At 40.2% G+C, this 15,873-nt stretch overlaps 1 protein-coding gene across 1 annotated transcript; it reads left to right on the forward strand.

Moving 5' to 3' along the window:
- Window positions 1-769: 769 nt before the first annotated feature.
- wfdc1 (WAP four-disulfide core domain 1) lies at window positions 770-14,737 on the forward strand. Its single transcript, XM_080504646.1, has 7 exons — window positions 770-1,175; window positions 10,250-10,445; window positions 11,221-11,304; window positions 12,182-12,322; window positions 12,695-12,748; window positions 13,125-13,184; window positions 13,556-14,737. The coding sequence occupies exons 1-6, from the start codon at window positions 1,083-1,085 to the stop codon at window positions 13,181-13,183; spliced, it is 627 nt and encodes a 208-aa protein (XP_080360772.1). The 5' UTR covers window positions 770-1,082; the 3' UTR covers window position 13,184; window positions 13,556-14,737.
- The last annotated feature ends 1,136 nt before the right edge of the window (window positions 14,738-15,873 follow it).

Genomic DNA, 15,873 nt, shown 5'->3' on the forward strand with positions numbered 1-15,873 from the left:
AAAGGTCTAATGGTAAGGTGGGAGGGTGACAACAGGGTGGGGAGGGAGGGGGTGGTGTCCTAGTTTAAGCGAGAGAGAGAGAGAGAGAGAGAGCAACTTGTGATGTATGTGAAAAAGGACGACCAGTGAAGCACAAGACGGGCGGAAAAGAGACAGAGAGGCCCCCTTTTTTTCCCCCCTGAGACACACCACATGCTTTCATTGTGTATGGGTCAGTGCCACTGAAATCACACTGCATCCTCTCAAAACACATTAGACAAACACAGGACAGCATATTTTCACACATTCAAATACTCCAATGCATCGATGCATTTTAAGCCCCAATCGACACAAAGAAATATTAAGAATGTACACACATGCATGTGGCCGGTTAATAGTTAATATGCATGTCCAGCCGGTTCAGATCACGTGAATAGCAGAGAGTTCATTCAAGAAAAGTTACTGGACCAAAGCTACGGACCAACTGCACGTTGCTACGACACTGACACATTTGAGTAAAAATCACCAGATGTGCTGGAAGACGCAACATGGGGGTAAAGGGGGAGGTCCCACTTCCACTCACTGCCCTTTTCCAACGCTACCCCCCCCTTGTTCCCCCCTCGGTTCAGCTCAACCCTCCTCGCTCGCAGAGACATGTGCGCACACTGTGCCAGCAGACAGCTCCAGATCTCCGCAACTGATGCACAGACAGCTGCCGTTTCTCCACTGCCCTTGCTATTTCTTTCATTTCGTCTCCACACTGCCTCCATTCATCTCTCCTGTACTTTCCCCTTCCTTCCCTCCGCTCTGTCATTCTGCCCTGCACTTTTCCTCGGGCGCCTATAAAGGCAGGTCCTGTTGGATAGAGAGAGAGAGAGTGAGTGAGAGAGAGAGAGAGAGAGAGAGAGAGAGAGAGGGGGCTTGTGTAATCTCGGGCTGCACAGGAGCGCCCGAGAGCCATTGATGCTTTCAGCTCGGAAAGATCACGCAGCTGAAGGACCCACTGGAGTAAGGAGACAAACGAAGGAATAACTCCGAGAGAAGAAAAGGAGGAGGGGATATCTGCTGCAAGCGATCGGAGTTCAGGTGCCAAACTCAACACGATGCTGAGTTCAGTGGTGCTGCTGCTGTCCCTGCTGGCCCTGTCCACAGGAAGTGATGCCAGAAGAATCAGGAAAAGAGGACTCAACCACAAGGTGAGGCCGTTATCCTCACCTCTGACTTCTGTATTTGTGCACAGTAAGACTGCAGATTCCTCCAGAGTCGGCGAAAGCCAGACGTACAATACTGGCTCTGATACTGCGGGGCACTTCACACCGCCGGGGCGGTTTAGTGGTTGAGGTGAGAGAGGGCTTCAAGTTGACCTGTGACCACATGTGAAAAGAAGTTAAAGAACACGAGTGGAAATTAGTGTTAGTATTCACTTGTCTCTTAAAGTCAATATTGGATCCTTAATTATGGTTGACTAGTTTCTATGCCACCTGCAACAAGTTGCAGCTACGCTTTGCCTTAACAAACTACACATTCTTTTTGCTTTTTTTTTTTCTGCTTTTTTTTTGGTATGAAGTAAATATGGCCATCCATTTATTTATTTCTAAGCGACGACAACAGATGTGTAAATGTAATTTTTACTTTGTAATGTGCTTTAGTTACGAATGACTACTTTATGTAAATTATCTCACTTTTTCTATAAAATAAATTGCTTGTAAATTAAGGGGTTCGCAAAACTTATGGTCACCCACTAAAATACTTGTTTGTTAGAGTGACAATCACCCTATAATTATACACAAATTGTGGAAACAACCACTTTTTCAATGAGCGGCAATGTAAACATGTATAAAACAATCTAATACGTGATCATAATGTGAAATAGTTTAATACTATTATAGGGTATTTATTCCACCTCTTGGAGAAAAAAAAAGCAGTTTTGAGAAAAGGCTTGCTTTGATTGTGGAGCATGGGAAAAAAAAAAAGTCGAACGTGCAGCAGGTTGGAATGAGTCGCCAATTTTCGAGTTTCCATGTGAGTAATTGAAGGGCACACACAGGATGTGCAGCATTCGCTGGAGTGTGTCTGTTTGTAGTGGATTATTAGGGCAGGAACTGAACTTGCAGACCAGGCCCCTGCTTGTTAGCTCAGCTCAGTGTAGCTGATTGATCATCTCTAACAAGGGACATTCACAGCCTTCGTTTCTCTTTTCCACCTCTCCACGCACCCCACGACACCCTCTCCCCTCAGGTTTCTCCCTTTTCAAAAGTCTTCCCCCCTCGGCTCCTCCGGCTCTCGGGATGGGCCAAAAAGCACCGTCTTGCTGGACTCTGCTTCAAAGCTACTGTAATTGGAACATGCTGAGACAGCCGTCCATATGGAGTTAGCCACGATCCCCTGAACCTTTTCATCTCCGCATCTCTCAATCTATCTCTTTTTTTTCTTCTCTCTTCCCCACATGCACACAATAACAAACCCTCATTCATTCGACACCGGGGCTTTACAGGGAGCTAAATTATAGTCGCTGGTTCACATTCAAGCTGCACCGAGAAATAATGGCTCCCAAGAGAAAAATTTGTGATTTTGTTATAGATCTAAATTCATCAGGATGCTCAGCACAAAAACACAAAATCATATGTCCCGCCTGCAAGAAGATCAAACTTAAACATTAACTCCCAATATTTAAATGAAAGTTACCGGTACTGCCATTACTAAACTGTCCACATTGGATTTCATTCTTTTAGAATATAGTGGCAATAGAAGGTCTTGCACTGAAATCAGTAATTTGTTTTCTATAGGACATCGAGTTTGTAACTTAGGCTTGAGTCTAAAGAGAACGACATGGCTCCCAGGTCGTACTTTTTTCAGGTTGTTAATAATCTACTTGTATTTCCTTTCACTGAAACAGAGCTTCGATTTTTTTTTTTTTTTTTTTTTTTAGTTCAATAAGGACCCGTTTTCAAGTGGAAATGCAAAACTTTCATTTCGTTTCAGTTGTTTAACATGACAACGGTGGTCGGAGCCACTGACAAGACTACTTTTTGAAAATGGCTCCCAAGATGGAACTTTTTTTGAAGTGCTACTGCTGCACATGCATGCAATAGTGAATAGTTCTTCTGCACAAGTACAAATAGGAGGAATATAACAATGTTTTCCTCCAGAGAGTCACGACTCCTCCTGGGACTTGGTTGTTTTACAACTGAGAGTCACTCTGCTGAATGTGGTACTTCAACTAAAATGAGTGTGACTCCGCCGCCACAAAGTCATCCTGATTGACAGGCTTGGGGAAGTTTCGGAGACTAATTTCGCTTTTATTTTTATGGCATATTTGTGAAGATGGCAAATATAACAACAAACACTGGTTCAGTCTGGTTAATGTGTCCAGACTGTCTCAAAGTCTAATGTGAAACAATGACGGAGCTAAAATTGTACAACATGCAAATTCATGGCCAACTCGTTGTCCTTTTTTCTGAAATAATTTATTAATTTCCCTTTAGCTTACTGTAAAGCACATGTGGAAGTTGTATTGTTGTTTTTTAATGAAAGTGCGTGTTGTGACTAAATTGATATTACCAATATGTACACTTACACAACTCTAGCAAATTGTCTTTTTTTTTCAGTTTCAGAAAAGCATGTTCGCTTTAATATTTTAGTTAAATTCATGAAATTTAGGTGGATTTAAGACAGTGGTGTATAATAGATTATAACTCAGTTTCCTACAGTTTTTCAAATCAAATTCACAAAGTTGTTCACGTGTAGTGAACTCAACACATTACTAAGTGGGTCTTGTTAAATACAAATACTCAAAATTCATTACAATAAAAAAAGAAAGGAAAAAAAAGAAACATTATGCTTAAGAGTTGCTTTTTATTGGTACATGATTGGTATTATGTGGTTTTGAAACTGGCTCAATGATGCCAAGCTCTGGATTTGGAAGAGCTACAACTAAGTATTTTCACCCACAGGTAGATCTGAAATAAAAACAACTCCATGAGTCTCGTTTAATAGCAATACACACACACACACACACACACACACACACACACACACACACACACACACACACACACACACACACACACACACACACACACACACACACACACACACACACACACACACACACACACACACACACACACACACACACACACACAGACGCACACACACTTGTTTAGTCTTCCACGGCAATAACAGGGTCTGGCTCAGACATCTGCCTGGACATGTCAGTGTGTCTAACGCTTGCATCATAAATCTTTACAGTTTCATTTGCGGGATGCGATGGTGGGGCGAGGGGGGTGGGGGGGTGGGGGGGGTCTCTGACAGCACCTGGTTTTAATACGGACGCCCTGCAGATGGTCAGAAACACTTTTACTTCCTGCTCTTGTTCTTCTGGTAGGCTGTTTGAATTTGCCCAAGGCTGCTACATAAAAGCAGATTTAGGCACTCGTGAGTTGTTTCGAGGGGGAAAAAAAGACCCCAAGTCAAGACAGAATGACCTCAGCTTATGTTATAACCTCGAATGGTGAGAAATAAGGAAGGAGCTTGCATTGGAGAGAGTTAAAAATGATGAGTTGATTGCAGTTTTGGGACATCAACAAACGTCTCTGAACTACATGAATACTTTGCTCAATTAGCACTTTTTGAACGGATCCAATTTTGGGGGGGTTTTGTTGTTCACAACATGATTTAAATGGGACCACCATCAGACTACGCTGAACAATTTATGATCCCGAAGTGAGCTGAATGCAAAGAGTGATGGGAGTTTTCTCAGTATTTTGTATAAACACATCAGATTAAATGTAAAATGACTATCCAAACTGAAGTCACTTTGAATCTATGACCACATACGAACCTGGATCTCATTTGAAAACAAAAGTCTGGGTCAAAAACAGGGTTTTGAATAAAGAAAACACAACTGTCCTTCGTTCATCCATAATTGATACCTGCTTTGGGCAAATGGCAGAGTCGTTGTGCCCTGGAGCCAATCCCAGATGACATTGGGCAGCAGGCGGAGTACAGCCTGGGATCATGTACATCAGGCGGCTAATACACTCTCTCACTTTTGTACCTACCACTCATGCAGAGACGGCAATTAAAATGTGTGTCCTTGGACTGTGGTGGAAAGTTGTTGCCTCTAACCTGAGACAACAGTGTAAATCAGTGGTTCCCATTGGTGCCACAGCCCAGTTCTGACCAGCATTTGAATAAATGTCACATTTTTCCTTATTTTCTTTTTGAAAGATTTATGTTGTTTTCCAGTGAAGCTGTAGCTTTTGGCTTTTGGAGTTCAGGGAAAGGACTAATCCCAGTCAAATGACATGAGCCTGCTGGGAAATAGTACATTACTAGACTGAACTGGAGGGTAGATTACCTCACAGTGCCACAGCTTCATATGCAATAACCCAAAAACAAAAATGTATTTCCACATCAGCAATACTGATTCAAAGGTTGTTTTATTTTCTATCATGGCCAACCATGATCCCACTAATTCTGTGTGTCAGGTAGCAGACAATCTTTTCAAACTGTTTCCCCCAAACTAATTGGCTGCACTCACAGTTGGTTTCCCTCTGTCTTGCTGCTCGAGCCGCCGTTCACATCGGCTCACCTTGTTCGTCTAACTTTCAAGGTCAGACGTCACCAGTCTGTCCACTTTTTCCAAGGACTGCTTTTCCCAGCCGTGCTTCTACCTGTTAAGTCTGTCAGCACGGCGACGCGTCCTTCACTAAACCTCATCTCCCGCTGATTCACCCGCCTGTCTGCTCGCATCCCATCTTGGCCTGCTGTGTCTTCACACATCTGCATGTCCGTCTGTCTTTCTGTCAGAGTGCATCCTGATATAGAGGTAAGAAATCAACCTTGACAACACAGGTTGGCAGTAAACACTGAAAAAATGAAGGAAAAAAAAAAGGTTTCTATTGTTTGTGCATGTTTGCACAGTCTCGACACTGCTCTATTGTGCACACGGGTGTGTGTTTGCATTCATGCTTCCACAAAGGACGCAGAGAAGCTTAATATCTGTCTAACATTCTCCACACTGACCCACAAATGATTCAATGTTCGCTTGGTTACAGAGCGAGAGAGGATCTCCCAATAAAACCGGAGTAAAAGGCATTAAAAAGAGAGATGGGGATCACTGGGGGGGATCAAACGCCGCAGCCACCACCATATTATAGCATTTCAAAACCAACAACAGGAAAAGAAAGAGACTTAAAAGAAAAAAGAAATGTGAGGAAGTGAGATAGAGCACTACAGACAGAGACAAATAGAGAGAAGAGAAAATATGCCCACGGATAGACAGGAACATCACACACAGGCCTGCTGGCAGTGCCTCTGCGGGAGACCGGCACGGCAAGCCCGACGTGTAAATAAACAATGTGGAACATCAGAGAGATTTGTGCAGGATTGTGCGATGGGAGTCGGGATGTAAAGCCTGGCGGACGACAGGCATGAAAGCAGAACGAAAGACGCAAGATGAGTCCTGAGAGTCGAGCAGTTCCACTGAAGGGCGGATGATGGGAAAGAAGGGCAAAAGTAAAGTTAGAGGCTGCGTTTCTATGGTTCAACCATATGAGAATGAATTACTTCCTGTACTCGTGAAGTGGAGTATGCATTTGTACCAACAGAGCAAGCACACGACCGTCACATAAACAGGAAGGGCACGTTTGACCTTGGGCAGGACGGCTTTACTAGAGACGCTGCAAGCAGATCGGATGTGAGACAAGGGAAAACAGCAGTAGTCATTATGCAGTTATCCAGTCGGAGCGTACTTTGTAGTGCTCATTCATAGATGTAATTGTACCGGGAGACATTGTTAACCACTGAGCATTTACAGTGATTACTTACGTCTCCTGGTATTTTGCAAAGAGGGGCTCTGCAAAGCAGAGTAATTACCACAGAGTACAGTTTGAAATGCTTTGGGTGCCAATTCAATGCAAAAGCTCAGTAGAAATATAAAAGATTATTTCTACTTATGTGTAACATCAAAGCACAAAGTACAGGGTTAAAGATGTACAAAGGAAAAAAAATGTAATTATTACACAATGCTTTTTTTCATTACTTCTAAAAAAAAAGATGAGGAAGTTGAATGAGGAATTTTAGTTTATTCTCATTTTTCAATAAGGACGCTTGACAGTGAAATCACGACCAGGACTTCACCCACGCAGAACAAAGAAAATATAAGTCCTCCAGCAAAAGTTTTAGAAAAACAGAACTTATAAACAATAAATTGCAGATCTTAAAGATGAAACAATCTATTGGAAGATATTAAAATACAGAGCAGAGCTGAGAAGAAAGAGAGCAATGTGAACAATTTTCTGTGGGTTTGTTTATGGTTATAACCTTTAAATCACTCATACAGTGTACATACTGGTGGGGTGAATCCTTCTAAGTTTTAACAGATTTATTTTGCATAATCATACATATTTAATGTGTTGTAGCTTGAAAATTCCTCTAGCAATTAAATAAAATGTTCTTTGCATATATTCAACTTTTTGGATTCATTGGGCATGAGTTTGGAAATAGAAACAGTTCAAGAAGCAGAGCTTCGAAAAACAACACAACAGCGTCAAATGTAAAATCGGGCTGCAACAGGCTCCAATCCAGCACATCAATTCATCACACAAGCCATAGAATTTCAAAGAAAACTATGATTTTAAGCAAATTTCTTAAGGGTAACAGACAACGCAACACTGAGAACCGAGCTGAGATATCAACGACAAGAAAACTATGAAAATCGACACAACGAGTAGCCTCAAAGCAATGCCTTCATAAAGCAACAGCCAAGTTTTCTGGAAGTTTCACTTTACTTTGCACCAGAGTGCATCATTCAAATTGGCTTCACGTTGAAATTGTAGTCATTTTCTATTGTAATCCTTTGGTTTTTGTTCAAATATGGACATTTTTATCACCTAGACTCTTCGCCACAACAAAGAAAAACATTCAAGTTGAAATTTAAAGGTTATCATGGCACTATTTTGTATAAGTGCATTTTATAAGGTGAAATTGGGAAAATGTGTTTGACACCTCTAAGTTAAACTTACAATCCAGCATTGCATGTTACGTACAAAAACCAAGAGTCAATCTTAACGCAATTACTCAAGTCACACTCTTATCCCGCAACTTTAATGTGCAGGATCCCAGATTAACTTTTACAGGCTGCGGCTGAGCCGCACATTGTTCGCCTCCACGGCCGAACGCTGTAAAAGTTTCTCCCAGCGCACCTCATCCAAACCCCTCAAATAACCCACTGAGCTCGCAGCTGCCAGGGCGAATTATGGTGTGTTCAAAGTGAGCACACATACAGTGTGTGTGATACCACCATCGGTGCCAAACATTTGCTTTTGTTTTTCCAGTCGGTTCGGGCCAGAGGCCCGTAAGCCTGCCAAATAAACAGCACTGCTTTAATGGTCGTGTGCAGCCCACAAAGCGATTATCTAATTACAGTCATATTGTGGAACCGTGCTCTTTTTTAGAGAACGCTGGCCTCTCGGCAGAGTTCGAGAAATTCACCGTGCATTATTGAAAATGGCATGAAAACCGATTCTGCGATTGTACAAGTCTCCGGAATGGATTTCAGCCTCATGGAGAAACGATCCTGCAGAGAGATCTACAACCGATTTACTGTAACAAAGTTTTTTATGTCCATGAAATCTTTCTTTCACTTGGGGAGCAATTTATAAACCAAACCAGAGGCAGTGACGTTTCCAAGACAGTGTATTTTCTTGATGGAGTTGGCCCAACATGCTCTTTTCTGATTAATTTTTAAGAATAAATCGTGATTTTAAAATAGATGAGGTGGAGTTTAAAACAATTACAATTCGTTAAAACACAACTTTCATGAGTAAATGTGATAAAGAGAAGCATCAATGCAAACAGCAGAAGTGTGGCAGGTCTACTGGCTGGAGGCTTTTGCACAGAGTAGTTGCGAAAAAAAGATACTTTTGTTAGAATTTTCTGCCTTATGGGTGATTTTATTGAATCGTTGAGTGGAATCGAGCACAACTACGACTACACTGCAAAAACAAATGTGTAAGAAAGTTGGTGCATTCATATCAAGTCAATGGCAGCTGTGCATCTTGGGATTTTAATCACATTTCCCATGTGTTCACAATCTCTGCACTGTGAGTGAGAATGACTGCAGGGGGAGAAAAAAAAAAAGAAAGAAATGATTACACCACAGAGACTGTGGCTCTGATTACATTATCCTCTGCTCCGCATGCGATTGCAAATCGTCTGATCAACAGCGCATGGCTGAGTGTTTGTGAGCAGGCACGAGCTGCTGAGAGCGCGTGAAGTGACCTACTTTCTCCGTCTTCAGACTCGCCGGGAAAGTGTTTGTTCCCACAGTCAGTCACCTTCCTAATCCAGGTCAGGACGTTAAGTATCAGACATGCATACCAAACCCAACCTGCGCGTCTGAGCCGCAGCGCTGGCGGTCCCGTGCTGCCCCCTGCTGGTTGTTTTAAATATTTGCGCAGCCTGAAGTTTAGACGCATGTTTTATAGATATTTTTAACATTATTCATTTAACAAGAAAGAGAGGAACATGATCTCCATGACACGGCACCGATTTCAGTCGCTTCTTTGATGTATATTTATGTATGTATGTATGTATGTATGTATGTATGTATGTATGTATGTATGTATGTATGTATGTATGTATGTATGTATGTATGTATGTATGTATGCATATTGTATATTTATCTTGAATAAATGACAAACATTATTCAAATCAAACTGGAATGATGTCATTTAGATTTTTTTTCTTTTTACACAGTAATGAAACAAAAAAAGAAGACGAAACCTTCACTTTTCCAACTCCAATGTGATTGTGAATATACTTTGACATGTTTTCTAATAAACGTTGGTTGTTTCAAGTTGTATATTATTGAATTTATCGATTTTTCCAAGAGTACTTATGTATTCTTAATGCTTATTATTAGAAGTAGTAATAGTAGTAGTAGTAAGCGTTTATTCGGACAACCAAATACACTATGCAACAACAAAAAGAAAAAACAAACTTATTTTGCCTAACCCTATACATAATATAAGCAAAACATCTGCAATTGAAGTCACAAAAACAACAACAAAAACTTACATTTTCTTTGCCATTCCTGAAACCCCAAACCACAGACTGTCCTCCATGGGAACAGCGTTACTTTTAATCTCGTTCTTCCCGAGCTCGATATTTTTCAAAAGTGCTGATTTTTTAACTGCCTTTTAAATGTTTTAAGCTCTTATTAATGAGAGTTTGTGTTTGTTTTCTTATCTCTGTGTCTCAGGACTATGAATACCCAAACCATCCCCAGTCCACACAACACCAGAAGAATGACCGGTGTCCTCCGCCGCCCCAGATGCTGCCGGAGAGGGCCTGCGAGGTGCCCGGCTGCCGCTCAGACTCTGAGTGTGAGCGCCATAAACGCTGCTGCTACAACGGCTGCATCTACGCCTGCCTGGAGTCTGTTCAACCACCTCCAGGTCAGCGGAGTCAACTCCGAAAGCAGATACAGCTCCAAGAATTGAGATTTTTTTTTTTATCAAGGCCTTATGCTCCATGTAGCAGCCAGTAATGTAACCACTGCCAGTCATGTAATAATTGTGGATATTCTGAGTTTAATCAGGTCAATTAAACGGTAATGTCCCAATAATGAATTCTGATTCTCAATGAATGAATAATAATGATGAATATTTGATCAGCAAACTGCACAAAACCTGCAAAATAAGCTTTTATTTACAAGAAATACAGTTGTATTTATGTTTTAGTACATTATTGGGTGCTGTTCATCTTGAAATATTACAGTAATGGCTCAAATGTTCTTTGACAGTATTGGCAAGTTATTGCATTTTTGGCTTTATTCCATAGAAAATGGTTGATTATTGGCAGGTATTAGACATTAGTGGTCATTATATCGTTATTGGTTTTAACGCCAATAAACTGAAAATTATCCTTGAAATACTTTTATACAGAGAGAACTTTCCCCCTTGGGTGTTGTTGAAGATTATTTCAAGACTTACTTTATTTTTAATGCACAACATTTCAAAAATTTGTATTTTTCAGAAAAGGCACGTGTTGTAACTGTCATTAATGTAATGTTGAGTTTAACATATAAACATGGGAACAACCACATAGGAGGACAAATGATTAACTTCAAGAATTTGAAGAAAGTTTGAATTGAGCTCATTTTCAATAAAAATTTTGGGGGAAAAAACTTTTTCCTTTTGCATTAATTGTACTTTGGTATTTTGCTGGCAGTGTTGGACTGGCTGGTGCAGCCCAAGCCTCGGTGGCTGGGCGGCAACGGCTGGCTACTGGATGGTCCTGAAGAAGTTCTTCAAGGTGAGAAGAAACAATAAGCTCATTCTAATAACAGAGAGAATTTCAGGCTACATCTCTTAATAAAACAAACTACCACCGTGCCCTGTTTATATCATTTAACATTGATTCTTTATGCAAATTAAATCAATCAAATTACTCTCTCATTGGAAAAGCCATTAAATGTAGTTGAAAAGTTAACCGACGCAGTTTTGGAGAAGCAGTTTTTACTTTTACTGGAGGCTCTTCAACAACATTTACTTGTAAGGTTAAAGGTTGGCGCTTATGGAACAATCAAGAAGGAAAAATCTGGGTATGATTATGGACTCATACCTGAAATTCAACAACCACATTAAGAACAAGACAATAACACATGTCTGAAAAAACATGGCGAGGATTAAAGGATTTCTGAGCGAAGGTTCAGAGAAACTTGTTCATGCAGTTATTTTCAGCAGGCTGGATTTTTTTAACAATGCGTTTGCATGATTTGGTGAAAATCTGTTTGTCGGCCGCAGCTCATCATCAGGCATGTGACATTCAAACATTTACTGCGGTCACATACACACAGCTTCCCTCCCTGCTGTGAGTCAAAGGTTCCACCTCAAAGTCTGACTTCTGGTCTGTAAAGCTTTGAATGAGGACTGATGACACACTTTAAATCAGGACTTAATGTTATTTGCTCAAGTCTTTCATCAAACAATAGATTATACTTGTTTTTATTACTCTTATCTTAATAGTTGTTTTTTTTTACCTATTTATTATGCCTTTACTTAATCTCTTAAGATTAGTACTTTTAATCAATTTGTCTCAATGTATTTCCTTTATTTCCTTGTAAAACATTGTGAATTGTCTGAATGGTGCTGGAGAGATTAAATGTGCCTCATCTTGCTTTGCCCTGAAGCCGAGGCCTGCAGCACAACGGAGGATGGAGACGAGCCTCTTCACTGCCCCACCGGCTATGAATGCCACATCATCAACCCGGGAAACCCAGCCACTGGCATCCCCAACCGAGGGCAGTGCATCAAACAACGCGGTAACTCTGGTACGCCTGCAGGGCTTCCTCCTGATTTATGTACACGGCTGTGTGAGTCCTGGACCAAAGCCCTTTGTCCTCTACTCCTTTAAATTGTTATTTTATTAATAACTAAAGTGTTTTTTTTGTCGTGAATGCACCGACATGTGGAGGAGCTGTGTCGGCCGGTGTTCCGAGTCTGACCGATACTAGAAACTCTGTGAACTGTTGCAAACTGGATTGATGGAAGGAATCTAAAACTAATGTTTTATTGAAGGAATTTGAGTTTTTACAGTCGTCTCGCACCTTTAAATAACTTTTCAACTTGCCGTGTGAATATATAAGATATGGCATGTCGTATTTTTTTGTTTTATGTCTATGTTTTTGTTGTGTTATTTACAGATGGACGTGGCTTGAGGCACAAATACTATAATAAGGACTACAAGGACTACTTAGGTCAGTACTTTAACCCTTTATAGGACTAATGACCATATATAATATATAGTTACTTCTTTGTTTTCTTCAGGAGTAATTGATACAAATTGATGATGATCACAACACATGTGGATAAATATATAGAATTTTACATCTTTTGCAATTGACAGTATGTCTATTTTCAAAGTCGCACACAATTCCTCCAATCAGTCCTATTATCTAAAGCAGAAATTGTGATTCTATTTTGTTTTAGTCTGTGTAATTCTCTTAGAATGTCCTTTAATCAGTCTGCAGATTCAAAAATGTCCAAGTAATTTGATGTATAAAAATCTCTTGATGTATGTTAATAATATTCAGTGGCTTGACATCATGATGACTTTTTCTTTTAAATGAACAGGTACCGCTTCGAACAACGCAGTAGGATACGAAAAGCATCATCACAAGCACCTGGGATAAAGTAGGTCACTTTCATCATGTTGACATCTTCTTTTGTTTCAGTCCTTAAAAACTACATTAAGAAAAAAATAAATAAATATGAGGCTACGTTCTCAAAATCGACACCTTTTAAAGGTGCAATCCGAAATCCTCTTCCCACAATGAAAGTCTTCTCAGGCAACTGAGTTTTTTTCGCAGCCTTCATCATGCCTGTTTACACCTCATAGTTCATCAGCATAGTGTTGCTGAGGTTTGATCAACCTACTGAAGTGGCGCCCCCTGGTGCACAAATGAGGAATAAAAACCATTTGCTTTAATTATGCTATGGAGGCCAAACTCTTGACACTTCTGCTTCAGACAGATTCTAATGCTCTTCACTCTATTTTCTCACAGGTGAATCTGACCTCAGGTTCGTCCTCGACCATATGACCCGACGCCCGACGCCAGCACAGGCCTGCTTGATCTGCTCACACCTGAACCCGACTCATCCCGACTCTTCCTCCCACCCCCACAGCTGCTACCTCTCTCTTGCTGCACAGTCACATCCTGCAGCCTTTTTTTTTTCAGGGAGGCTAGTGTGGTGCCCCAAAAAACATACAGCCAAAGAAATATGAGGATGTTTGTGTTTATTTAAAAAAAAAATTTTAGCCTCTCAATCTGGTGATCTATAGAAGAAGGATGATGGTGGTGGTGCAAGCAGGGGGGAAAAAGACCAAAAACAAGGCAGCAAAGTTGCTGGATAACTCAGATAACTCGAGGGAAATGGAATGATTTTAGCGTTTCTCCATCTCAAGATTATTGTCCGTCACAGATGTGGTCTTTCACCTTAATGCTGCTCAGCAGGTAAAATTAAGTCCTAGTGGCTCTCAGTACTCATTCTCAAAGTAAACTGAAAATCCAAGTGTAGGGCGGGAATTGTGAAAGATTTGCTGGAGTTGATACAGCTGTGGAAAGATGTTAGCCCTGACTTTACGAAGGTCAAATGGTTCAAATCAGACATTTCTATTTGAGATACCCCACTTATGTACAAATTCATTATTTATGTAAATTTGGTGAAAGTTCTCAGTCTTGAAAATTGATAAGCTGCAAGTTGGCATTCCTGAAATAGATTCCCTCAAAAGTGGTGCTTCTCAACAAAGCATGTGTACTGCTTCAATATATTTAAGCATTTCACAGGTTGTGTGTGTCTGTGTGTGTGTGTGCGTGTGTGTGCGTGTGTGCGTGTGTGTGCGTGTGGGTGCGTGCGTGCATGCGTGTGTGTCTTTGTGCGATACAATAACAATACATGTGGGGTATCATGAGCTCTTTGGTGCTACTCTCAAGCTTGTTCTTTCTGACGTTTTCTACATTATTGACACAACCGGTGCTCTAACAACAGTGGAATAAACTGGTCTCGCATTAAACTGAAGGCGTAAAACAAAACAATTTTTCATACAGAACTAAAGTGACGTGTGAAAGGTGGCTATCCGACCGGTGCTGCCATGTTTACTCTGAATAAACCACATTAATCAAAGAGGTTGTGGCTTTTCTCGTTTGTCTTGAGTCTTATTTGACATTAGACACATTTGAGAAGTGACTTTAATTTGCGAGCTGGTAACATTAAAACACTACAACCACAAGAACAAGTGTTCTTATTGATTTTCATGAATTCATTGCAACTGACATGGTCTTTGTTCCTGTTTTTGATTTCCATGTAAGCACTTTAAATCATGTCATCTGCAATGATCCTCCTCGTGGCCTTCCATTTCCGCTTCTTTTGACAGTTTTAATCTTTTCAGTGCTGTGCAAAAACACTTATTTTCTTTCTCTTTTTGAAAAAAAAAAAAAAAGTAAAACTGCTTCACAGCACAAATATCAAAAACCGTTTTTTTTTTCCTATTTGGTATAGTCCTGCATAGCCACAGAAAAACACTAAGAATAATCAACAAGAACAAAATCTAAATTCATTTATATTTCAAAGTCTACAAATTTTTTTCTAATTATGAATTGTGAATTTATATATTAATCCTCAGAAAGTTGTTCATTTCTCGTGTACTTTTTATAGTGACAGCTATAGCAGTTGTATTGTGTCTACTTTATAGGGTGACTGGCTTTGTATTTGTTTGCATGTTCTCCCTGCAGAATTATTCCAAGCACTTCAGTTTTCTCCAACAGTATAAAACATGCATTTACAACTACATGAAATTTGCAGATAGGTGTAATTGAGAGAATATGTGATTATTTGTTTGTGATGGACTACCTCCATATTTAGCTGGGAGTTGAATGAGCATTAAGAAGATGGAGGAATAGACTGGTATAGGCTTTCAGTACAGTAATGCCTTCTTGGTCATCAGGAGAACTCTGTTTGGACTTTTAGGGAATAAAGTTAGGCATTTATTCACAATCCTGAGACAAATCCCACATTAAAAATTCATGCTGTATCAATTACAGGTCTTTGACTGGGGGGCTTTCAGGCCTTGTCTTTGGCTTTTGAACACTGCCAAATGCATTTTGTGCAAAAAGGCAAGTTTTGTCCAAGGCACTTAGGCAACTTGAGCAAATAACTTTAATGGAAGAAAGGGAAAAATAAGAGTATCAATATACACTTTTACTTCTAAATATTCATTTTCAGAGTTTGAAATAAAGCCATTCCTGTGTTGGTTTATCGTACAATATATATTCTTCAATCACATTCCTCTGATTATTCTTCATTCTTATGTGCTGTATTTCAT

This window comes from Blennius ocellaris, assembly GCF_963422515.1.
Source record: "Blennius ocellaris genome assembly, chromosome: 11".
Classification (NCBI taxonomy): Eukaryota; Metazoa; Chordata; class Actinopteri; order Blenniiformes; family Blenniidae; genus Blennius; species Blennius ocellaris.